The sequence below is a fragment of the Pocillopora verrucosa genome, chromosome 2 (assembly GCF_036669915.1).
Source record: "Pocillopora verrucosa isolate sample1 chromosome 2, ASM3666991v2, whole genome shotgun sequence".
Classification (NCBI taxonomy): domain Eukaryota; kingdom Metazoa; phylum Cnidaria; class Anthozoa; order Scleractinia; family Pocilloporidae; genus Pocillopora; species Pocillopora verrucosa.
Genome location: NC_089313.1, coordinates 16066609 through 16078261, shown reverse-complemented (window position 1 = coordinate 16078261; position 11653 = coordinate 16066609). Strand labels below are relative to the sequence as shown.

Genomic DNA, 11653 nt, shown 5'->3' with positions numbered 1-11653 from the left:
GTCGCTTCGTTTGTCAACTCCGACTCTCCGTCCCCCTGGGGAAAGTTACTCGGATTATTCCCGCCATCTTTGCGATCGGTTTGTGGCATCGCGTGTCGCAACATATACATAAATTATACAGGGATGTTAAGAGGAATGGCTGCCACAATCAGAAAAATAGTAAGCACTTCCAAAGCTCCTGGAGCCATTGGACCTTACAAGTAAGATCAACAAAGTTAAATACGAGGGAGTGTGCGTCGGGGTACAAAGACAGACGACACTGATTAGATGTACAGACAAAAATAAGTAATTGAAAGTCTCGCTCACGTGCATTGTTTCAAGTACTCGTTAAGTTTTCATTTTAGACGGAACTTGTAAGTTTATTTTTTGGAAAACCTTTGCGATCGGAGAGAGTCGCTCTCAGGAAGGAGAGACAAAAACGTTGCCCCTCTCCACCCTCGATGGTCCATGAAGCAACTCGGTTTAAGTTACTTCTCCTAAGATTTACACATGGCTACTGTAAGAAAGATTGTCCATACTTCGAAGGGAGTTCAGCCGATTCGTGGTGTGTACAGGTAAATATTTCGAAGAAGAAGTTACGAGTATGCCCGTAGCATCGAGAGAAATAGAGTCGGAGGGACGTGAAAGATCGACCTAAACGCATCAAATTGATACCCTGTTTCGGACCAAAAGGGGTCTTCAACAACACTCCTTGGGGCTGTGCATGCCTACATAGCCTATGTGGAGGAGTTTCCCCCTCCCTTCCTGGGTGTCAATCGTGAGATGTGTAATCATGTGAGCTGAAACGAAGTCTCGATCACAACCAGAACGACCTACAACATTTTTTTGAGGCCTCACCTTGAGAAGTCTCATTAGGCCTTGAACTCATGACTTCCAACTTGCACATCAGTTCTCTTGCCAACCAAGAGAACTGCTGTGAAAGTGGTAAGCTGGTAATCTAAATAGTGTTCTAAAAGAGACTTATATTGGCTCCTTCCTATTTTGAACAGCCAAGCTGTAATTGCAGACAAAACAATGTATGTGTCTGGACAGCTGGGACTAGACCCAAACGTGAGTGTAACCATAATTAAATTAAGATAATTCGCATCACGTGACAGCATGATGGGAGGCATGTTTACCAAGTGATTAGCTTGCTGGACACAAGATCAAGAGGTCCCAATTGGAGTACTGGCTCCTTTTTTGTGCTTTATTCTTGGAAAATATATTCCTATGCTTGGGAAATCCCTCAAAATTCAATGAGATTACCTAAGATGAATAAGGAGCCTCTTCCCCCCAAAGTGGGAGTAGAGATACTCCTGGTCTCTTCATGCCACAAAAACTGGGGATAAACACCAGAAGTTATGGACTCTATAGCCACTTGACCTGATTCCCCATCCTCCTCCTCCCTCCCCCCCCCCCCCCACTCCTCCACCTCCTTACAAAGACAAAGGGCAGAGTTCTTGCAACCTTGGCATCAGTGGGGGATGATGTTGGTAGTTCAGATTGTATATAGAATTAGTCTGTCAGTGGCATCAGCTTGCTGAACCAGGGTAGCACTTTGAATACCCATTATCTTCGACTTCAAGGTGTTAGTCTCAGACTGACAGAAGTCATTTCCATAACCCCCTTCAAGTTCAAATTTGAACTGACCACTGTAAAGACACTGTACTCACTCTGATGATAACAAACCAGGGATACTTTTTGTTTAAAAATATGAATCCCAGAAGGGTTAAAAAGAAATGTGTACTACACCCTTGAACAGGTACTTGTAACTATTTTACCATTCAATTTGATATAAACATTGTCATATTATTTTTATATTTTGTCTTTTTGTCATCTGGAAAGACTATGGATTTTGTATCAGATGATGTCACAGAGCAAACTAAGCAGGTATTTTGGACAAAAGAATGTTTAATACAAAGCACACCACACTTCCTATGAAAAGAATTCCAGTTTTATCTCATCTTCTGTCCTTATTGACAATATTGTCTCCTGAGACTTACTTTTATCAACCCTTTAAGTCCCACTAGTGACCAAGATAGAATTTCTCCTTACACTATCTGCCCAATATCAAGCAGAAAAGTGATGAGAATAAAGAAAAATATCAATTGAGGGATTATTTGTTGATCCAATTCCAAATTCTCCAAACTAACATCATATGAATTGTATGACAGACAGTAAGGAGAATTACTAATGAGATCTTGGGAGTTAAAGGGTTAATTAATTTCTATGCTGTTTATATGAAGGCACTGACCAACATGGGCCATATTCTGGAGGCAGGAGGCTCCTCATTTGACAAAGGTATGTAACTTGGTCATGGGAGGGTTCAAGCCCCAGACCAGACCAACACTCAGGGTCTAAAAAATAACCAAATGTGCCACCTTTGCTATGACATCTGTAAGTGGTTAGACTTGCTGGTCTTCTCAGCTAAGGGTAATTAACTATAAGTCCCATCTCCTACATCTCCCCTGTACTGGTTGGCAAGGGAGGTTAATGAACCCACGCACTTCTTGCAAAGAGCAAGGAATATAGCTTCTGGTGTTGTGGTCTGGCCTTGTTATTATTAATTAATTTTAAAGATTACCCAGTAGTATTTACTATATAGAAAGAGGTGGGGTGACAGAGGAAGAAGAAGAAGAAGGTCTTATACTCTTCATTCTATAAGTATTATAATTTAAAGTTTGCTGTCCAAATAAAAAGAATGGCTTCAAAAAATTGCGAGCAGCAAGCAATATTTTTACTTTTGAGTAATGATATCTATATCAAGTTAGAAGCACTTGCACCAATTCTTGTAGATTATTTTGTGAGCTTTTGATTTACAAATGTAAGGGAAATCATCAGATCTGGACTGTCAAATTTTAGCAAACTAATCATGGCATGTTTCTAATATGCAAGCAAAATTTACATTTTAGTTGTGAAGACCACCGTTCTATTGGCGGACATTGGAGACTTTGCCAAAGTGAATGAGGTTTATGCCACCTGTGAGTTTACCTGTCATTGATGTGATTTTCATTGTAACGGTTGTTAACCCTTTAACTCCCAAGATCTGATTGTTAATTCTCCCTACTAGCTTCTAGAAGTTTCCCTATAACTGAGTTACCAGAATTTGGTGTTAGTTCAAGATCACTACTCCTACCTGATAAGTTTTAGTATTCTCATCACATTTTTGCTGAATACTGTTTGGATTTTGTAGGGAGAAGTTACATGTTAATCACTTCTGGGTTTTAAAGGTTTAAATGGTTTTTGTCTATATAGTGGGATTCATGGTGATCAACTGGATAGCTTAGTAGAGTCAGGATTAAAGGGTCTGGGAACGAGTCTTGGCCAGAGTTTCCATTGTGTTCAGTGTTAAGACTCATCACTCCATGACTCTCCTCAGCCAGAGTTCAAACAGGGTTGCCTGCGATAATGAGGGTAACCTAATGAGATTAATTAGTCAATCCAATATCAAATTCTCCAAACTAACTTCACTATAATTGTATGGCAGACAACGAGGAAAATTACTAATGAGATCTTGTGAGTAAAAGTTTTAAGGGTTGCACTGTACTCTGATTGGCTTTTAGTGAAGGAAAGCATTCCATATTGTTTATTCTTCACAGTTTTCACTTCAAAACAGCCAGCAAGGGCAGCCTATCAAGTAGGAAATCTTCCCAAGGTAATAAACATTTCATCCATCAGAAAATTTACCTTTTTTTCCTTTTTCTGTCAAGGGTAGTAGAGGGGAAGGCTCCCAGGGTACACCTTGCCCCTCTCTGTCTAGAAAAAGTGATACTTTTCACAAAAGGCGTTTCAATTGAATGCCTTGAAACCAAAAACCAAAGTACAAGGTACATAACACAAGGAGCTAATGAAAACTCAAAGTGAAAAAAACCAAGCTGGGTAACGCGCGTGAAAACGCGAGAGAAAATACGCGGGGAAACGTGAGTGACCATATCGCGATATAAGCTTATGTTATAAGGTTCTGGTCGCGATTGGCGTATCTTTTGTATCTGATTAGCTAAGAGGGTGGCCTGGGTTTTCTAAACCTACACAGAGTGACGTACAGTCCTGGTTTACTTTCGATGCTCGATGAAAAACTCTCTGTAGCAGTAAAAACCCTGGCGTGCCCCCAAACGGTATTAAGATGTTGGTTTGGTATCCACATCCTGGAAAATACTGCATGGGTCCCAGATCATAGTTCGCGCGACTCCCAAGGTAAAGATACACTGAAATAAGGAATTTTTTATATATTTCTTTTCAGTATGGAAAAGTTGAGATAGAAGCAGTTGCGATTGTGGGTGAGGTAAAGGATGAGTAGGCATTGATGTGGTACTACGATAAAGACACAAACTAATCCAAACTATAAAGAAAGTTTAGAATCTTCTGTGAGTTTAAAAAGAGGGAAGTGTAAACTCGCTTAAACTTTGTAACGGGTAGGGAATGATGAATGCTCCAAACGAAGTCACTAGTGTGAAATAAATGTTTTTGCCTTTTCAGACTTGGTTATTTGATGATTTTCTTCTTTTTTCGATCAGGTTTTTTTTTTACAAAAATAATATGGGAACTAACAAAATATTTAGAAAAACCCATATGATGAAGACCCCGTTAAGCTTCGTGGAAAGCTTATTCTGCGTGTAGTCGAGTTAGCCTCGGTCCGCTCTCACGCAATTTTGTTCTTCTAAAATCTCTTTACGCCTCGTGTGATGAAGAGGAACAAACCCTGGAGGCTCTTGACGTTCTTGAGGGTGATTAGATAATCTGTAACAAGAACGTGGCTCGATACGTGTTTCCTCTTTTTGTTCCCATCACTGTTTATTATCGTATAAATTTGAGCTGGGTCTCTCTATCAGGGTTGATTAGGAAGGTTTTATTGTCAGAAGACACCAGACAAAAAAATTGCTGCAACTCGTCGCGGGGGACATGGAAGAAAAATTTAAATCTTTGGCTTTGCGACAGAATTTTTTTCGCCACCATAGGTAGCACAAGTTAAAGTAGGTTTAAAAAATAACGTTCGCAGCGATACATTAGTCGCAGCGATTTGTTGCGGTGACACGACGCACGAATCGCTGGTTTGTCGCTGAGACCTAACTAGTTTGTCCCAACCAGGTAGATAGCGCTGTTTAGTGGATAAATCTCTACTTGGAAATAAGGTGTTAGGAAAATGGATCACTATCCACTAGGACCAGTTGCTATTAAGAGTGCATGTCTATTTAGTGTCGTAAATCCAGGGCCGTAGTTATCGCAACGAGCCCGCATTGACCATTCAAAGTCAAAGCAAGCCATCTCTTCAAGGCATCGAAAAACGCGGGTGATAAAAGTCGTGAATACAGGGGATATATTTCTAAAGAAACTGTGGTGCTGCGTCTGTGGGAGAGGATAAAAAGCTAAGTTAGTATTATCAACTGAGTTGATAACGTAAATTGGCCACTGTGAAGAGTTCAAAGCTTACGTTTCAAGCGTTAACCCTTCGCCAGAGCGAAAGACAAAGGACTAACGCTCAAATCCTCTTATGCTTTTTTGGCAACGTCGAAGTTATTTGCCTTCTTCTTACGGTAGGATTTCTTCTTTGCCCTGGTTTAGGTCACTGCAAGTAAGCTGTAATGGCATGGAGATGTTGGGTGATATTCCATGATATGTAAAAATTTTAGAGCCAGAAGCGTTTTTTTGATAAACCTCAGTATATGTCAATAAAGATCCTCTCGTTGAGTGGTGCAGAACGGTTCTCGAGTGTCATGATTAATCCGGTTTGAGTTTTCAATCTGATTGGTTGGGATGCTGGAAAGAGTTTTCTAGACCAATCACAGAGCAAGGCACAGCAAAATCAATTCAATTGCGGACTTTCAGGGTCGGTAATTTTCAAATGAGTGTCGAAATCAATCCTGGTCAGTCCCGAATTGCTCTAAGCTAGCTTTACTTCGCTCCGTGATTGGTCTAGAAAACACGCGCCCCTCCCCCATGCAACCAATCAGATGCAGAACCAAAACCAATCGCGCCTCGCTCATAAGCGTTTTCCCGCGCTTTACGCAGTTTACTCGTTTTCACTGTGCCTTCTCATTGACTCATGAAGCTATTTTCCCTTGTTCTGATTGGCTGTTGTGATAACTCTGGATTTGGTTTGACGACACTCAATCGAAAAGCACTCTGTCGACGCCTGTCAGTCGGTTTCTTTGCAATCGTTGGGGTAGTAGTAGTAGTCCTTTGGTTTGTGAAGTCAACTTAGGAGGGCTTACATAAACTACTTGCACATAAACAAGCGGTGATTAAACTGAACCACATGGAGTTTCGATACGGTAACGAGAGAAGCGGAGAAGGAAACGCTATCAACTCCGACATAGAACTGAGTTTTATTTCATTTAACAAAAACAGTTACAACAGTTTGAAAACCTTGACCGGAAAGAGTCAAAAACTGTTCTTCACAGCTGTTTACAAATCATCTAAGAAAATCATTGTAGTATTTGAACAATGTTTCCTGTCATTAAACTCGTCAGTATGTTATCTACTACAAACTATACTATAGCATCATCAGTGATCAAGATTTCTTTTAGCTAAATCGATGTTTTACCCAGACCTTCACACATATGAGTTACTAATTTTCCTCTCTAGAAAATCACAGTCTACGTACAATTATACTACAGAAATAAATCAAGTTTTGCTTTCTTCAGTATTTACAATCAATTTTCATATCCACATGCCTCAGCTTATTTATAGTGTAAACTATTATCTTCTGTCATAGGGAAGTAATTGTAAGGCACCGAGAAATAGTGAAAATTACTGGTTCTTTTGATACGTAAGTCTTATGATCTAATCATATTCAGTTTATCAGATTTCTCAACACTTACAAAATATCAATCTCTTTTGCTCTATTTCATAAGGTAAAACTTTCCTTCTCTTTTAAATACATAGTATTTTATCTTGCGTTAAACTTAGATTTGTGTGTTTTATTTTGATTTTAATGTTTTTAGGTTTGGTGTTACTAGAGTGACGATTTACTGTTTTGCCGATATGTATTCAAGTAAACCTTGTGTATGATAAAAGCTGTAATTACTGATTCAGATTCAACAGATCTTCTCAAGGCCTGTGTCTCTGAATACATAGATACGTAAAACCTTTATGGTAAAAAGGGTCATGCTTCAGAACCCAGTTTTTCGAACGATAGATAAAGCTGTCCAGCAGATAAATCTTTATCCAGCGGATAAGTGCTTACAAAACGTACTACACTATCCACAAGATAGAAATTTAACCACTGGATAGAGTTGTCCACCTTAAGAACCTACGTGGACAAGGATTTTGTGTACAGTTCCAGACTGTAAAATTACGTGAAATGATAGGCGTTCACTGTTTTTACGGGAACCCAATACATTCTTAACTGTCCTCACTAGCCGGTGTTTCCTCTTGCGGTGTCGCTTCTTCGCTTTTTTGCGGTTCTTCAGCTGCTTGCTGTTCGTCGGCTTGAGGTTCTCCATCTGCGGGATTTGATTCCTCAGCCGCAAGATTCGAATCTTCGGCAGCGGGCTTCGCTTCTTCGGCCGCAGGATTCGCTTCTTCAGGCGCAGGTTGCGCTTCTTGTTCCTCAGGTTTTGTTTCCTCGGCCGCTGGTTGTGATTCTTCCTCCGCAGGTTTAGATTCTTCGGCTGCGGGTTGCGATTGCTGTGTTTGATCAGCAGCAGCTGGCATCTCTTCTGCGTTTTCTGCTTGTGATGGCGTTTCTCCGTCCACTTGTGCAGCCGCCTCTTCACCTTCCTTTGCTACTTCTGGTTCTCTTTCAGTTCCTTCTTGCGCCTCTGTTTTCATAGCTTCATTCTGCTCCTCTACTTGCTGAACATCAGGTTTATCACTACCGCTGCTTTCCGCTGCGGCCTCGGCGTTCACTTCACTCTCAGCCGGTTGCTGAGTTTGTTCTTCGTCTTTACTGGGAGCCGTGCTTTCTTCGCCTGATCCACTCTGTTCTCCTCCTTTGTCTTTGTTCGCCTCCTCTTCCTGTGGTTTAACTTGTTCGTCTTTCTTTCCTTGTACAACTTCTTGTTGAGATTCCTCCACTACTTCAGGTCTCGATTCTTCACCGAGAGGATCTTCTCGCGGTTCGTTCTCGCTCGCTTTCTCGGGAACGGAACTTTGTGGTTTACCATCTACTTGAGTTGGTTGCTCTGAAATAAAAATAAAACAATAAACATGCATTCCCGTTTAGCCAGTAGTATCATTTCAAATATTCCATACGTTTCCTCGACAGTAACGCATCAATAACCCGCTTCAACATTTCTGGGGTTGGTTTTTTAAAAGTTGCAACTAATGGATAAAATCTGAAATAAAACTTGCAAATTATTTCGAAACCAGAGAATTGCTCCTGTCAATGCAAGCGCAGAATTGGCCAATGATAACTCCACTAGAGGCACAGCTAAGGAGTTAGGTATTTCAGCTGTAACAATACTTCATTTGCAGCCGAGTTTTCCCACCTTACAACACGTAAGGCGCGTTTACACTTGCTGGTTCATTCCCTCAAAATCCTCTACCAAAACACAGCGCCTAAAGGTTGACAAGGCAAATTTCTGTACTCCATAGATATCTCCTAATAGTGTCGCAAAAGAAATCTGATAACTCCCAGACTAAGTATACCATTCTGATTTTTTTCTCTGTCACTTCTCAGTTGTTCGTTTTTTCGTCACCGACATAGTGCAAAAGCGCTAGTGGTACAAAGTTATCCAACGCTTGGCAGCTGTTTTTTATCTTATTCAGAGTAACTTATGGTCGTCTAGCAATGAAGTATAGACATTAAATACTCTTTTACTTCGACTGTTTTCGTCGAAAACGACTGTGCATAAAGTAGCCTTCTTCACTACACAGAAAAATAGCAAATTGACGAAGGAACAAATTTCTGACGATCGAATTTTTTTCGTTCGGGAAAGCAAAACTCAAGACCTAAAAAGTTGTTGACAATTTAGCTGAATGAATAATTTAGCTCAAAGGCTACACGGATGAACGATTTCTCTCCACTCATAAAAAGGAAGAAACTGCTGACAAGCTTTGTTCCAGCATGATATCGATAGCAACTATTCATTTGTATCTCATGACAAAAATTTTAAAAACACTTTTGTCTTGAAACAAACACTTCAGAATAGACAAGTGAAAAAATAAATAAATAAAAACCAATGAAACAAAACACGACACGGTTTACATCGTCCTCTCGAACATGCTTAATGCTTATTTAGCTTTATCGAAATAAAAACAATTTCGTGGTATTGATTAGAGTTGAGATTTAGACAAAACAAGTTTAATTTACAAGAAATCCGTTGCGCAATTAAAAAAACGCTTCTGATACGGCTATATATATTGTTTAGTCTTAATTCATTTCCTACCATGGCAACTGTTGCAGTTTTCTAATCACAAACCATTTGTTCATTTTATTCCTTTCTACCGTGCTTGATTAAATATTATTGTTCACTACTGGGGAAAAATATTTAAATGTGCTTTTTGCAACTGAAAAAAATTGCTTCGATTTGTGAAGATTTTCATAGAAGGATATGTATTTCGAGGTTCGCCACACTAAAGCCGTATATTGTATTTGTTCAATGCAAACTGAAGTTTTGGATGTATAAACACATGGGATTTCCAATTGTCAGTTTTAATCTAGAAGATCAAGCGCATTTAAAATGATTTTCATTTCGCCTTCATTCCCATTTTATATCAGCTGGTATATCATGACAAGGGTTTTGGTGTTTTTTCCCTACTAAAAATTGAATTTTGATTAAAAAAAAATGAAAGGTTTCAGAAATATGGTTAGTACGAGTCGTAGAGTCTTTCAATTATGCGTGCTGAGGATTTAAAGTTTACTTTATGTGTCCACACTAAAATTAATCGCTTTCCGACTATGAATCGTTCTTTATTAGCATGGTTAGAGGACACATGCTAAAACACGTCAGAATATCTCTCATTTGATAAGAAGCTTGTATTCTAATTTCTCACATGTCCGCTCTTTCCTTCTTGAAGTAAAACGATTTCCCGCTATATAGTTTTGAATTCAAGTAATATGTCTCCAACTGGTACATACAAACTTAAAACAGGACGGTGTATCATTGATCGCGATCAGCGCGCCAATATAGCAATTTATTCTGAGATGGCGCTTTATTTATTTCCCGGCATCAAAAATGACCTTTAAATTCTCAGTTTAACGACGGTTTATTTCACAATAAGCCAGTTAAATCCTATTAGAAATCACGATTAAAGGGTAGTGCGAGGACGAATTACCACTTCTTTATTTTTGTGTGCTCCCCAAACCGCAGTAAAAAAATATCAGATTTCATTGTCGCGCAGATGTTGAATCGAAGCGTAAGCATCTTAACAACTGACACCACTCGATTCTTAGGAAAACTGAACCTTTATTTCTTCCCGGGAAAAAACCACTTAAAGCAGTCTGTACATTCAGTTACCTGTGCTTGGGGCATCTTTCTGATCATTTACCACCTGGTTATTTTCTGCAGTTGTTGTACTTTCGATCTTCACGGGTTTCGTGGGAGCGACGTTTGCTTGGGGTGACGTATCAGATCCTCCTTGGTTCGCGGCCGTTTGAGCAGCAGCGACCTGAACTGGTTGCGGAGTTCTCTCAACGTTTCGCGCCTGTGCGCTTGAAGAACAACCCATAGCGGCTTACGATAAAATAGAGTTTCCTCTGTTTTCTTTGTGAGATGAGCGACTGTTTCTTTAAGGCTTTTCTGCACCACTGCGTTTGGTAGATGAGAGAGTGATTGTCACGCGTGCGTTTGTTTTGTGTTTCAACCGGGTAGACGAGTAGCCTTCGCTGTTTATGCTTGTTTACATCCGTTACCAGGGAACAGCTGTCAACAGTAATTGATCTGTGGTTCGGATGAATAACTCCGTTGCTATATTTCTGTTTGCAGAAATTACAAAAGAAACAACTTAACATAATAATGCCCTGCTGGTTGTTTTACAACCTTAAATGCCATATAATCCATGGCAATACGAAGGTTGTGTAAACGAATATGTTCAATTAATGCTTTTGGGTAATTATTTTCTTCATCATCCCACCTTTCATAATTTATTGCTTTGGCAACCCTAAGGTCCAAAAATACTTTTTCTCTTGAGTGCGAAGTAAGTAAAGCTGCTTCTGCGTTTAAATTATTTTAACAGATCGAAGCCGTGTGTTATTTTCATCACCCGATCAATCACTTTTCAAACATGGTGTACATTAAAAAAAGAAGAATTTAAGATTGAAATTTCGGCATTTACCACGCTTCATTTCCTAGTAATACTTCCTTTCCCCAGCGGGTCGCATTTAAATCAACTCAACACAAGAGCTTTCAACCACTAATAATTCTAGCAAAACACTTCGCTGTGCGTTTCAAGTAATACTGTGCCACACTCAGCGTAAAGAGTGGCATTTTCCTTGCACTCTGTTTGTCGAGACGAGCGAAAAAGTGGGAGGAGCAAGGGAAAATTAAGCGGGGGCGAGTGGGTGAGGGGGGCCGCTCTGCCAGCTCAGAGCTAGACACAATGTTGGCCCCAGTCTAGGGAGGGTGGTGGGATAGAGATGCTCGTAAAAAATAGGGCAAAATCCTCCCTCCTATTAAAAATGGCAGTGCTGTTTTTTTTATATGAGCCCTTCCAAATTTCCCAAATCAAATTGCCAGGAAAAAATTCAAATGCTGTATTTTCCTTAATCCATGAAGTCATTTGTTAGTTTCTG

General features: G+C 39.8%; 2 protein-coding genes across 3 annotated transcripts; one reads left to right on the top strand and one right to left on the bottom strand.

Annotated features, from left to right (window-relative positions):
• The first annotated feature begins 37 nt into the window (after positions 1–37).
• Positions 38–5671, top strand: LOC131780109 (2-iminobutanoate/2-iminopropanoate deaminase). 2 transcript variants are annotated; one of them, XM_059096732.2, is made up of 8 exons: positions 38–200; positions 990–1050; positions 1825–1869; positions 2226–2280; positions 2892–2960; positions 3579–3634; positions 4220–4261; positions 5539–5671. In XM_059096732.2, the coding sequence occupies exons 1-8, from the start codon at positions 124–126 to the stop codon at positions 5557–5559; spliced, it is 426 nt and encodes a 141-aa protein (XP_058952715.1). In that variant the 5' UTR covers positions 38–123; the 3' UTR covers positions 5560–5671. The 2 variants fall into 2 exon arrangements, with proteins under 2 accessions (XP_058952715.1, XP_058952716.1); XM_059096733.2 differs by lacking the exon at positions 38–200 and adding an exon at positions 279–554.
• A 615-nt stretch (positions 5672–6286) lies between these two features.
• On the bottom strand, positions 6287–11312 carry LOC131780121 (brain acid soluble protein 1). The gene is made up of 3 exons (XM_059096743.2): positions 11197–11312; positions 10380–10837; positions 6287–8102 (listed from the first exon to the last, which is right to left on the bottom strand). The coding sequence occupies exons 2-3, from the start codon at positions 10588–10590 to the stop codon at positions 7321–7323; spliced, it is 993 nt and encodes a 330-aa protein (XP_058952726.2). The 5' UTR covers positions 10591–10837; positions 11197–11312; the 3' UTR covers positions 6287–7320.
• Positions 11313–11653: the final 341 nt, after the last annotated feature.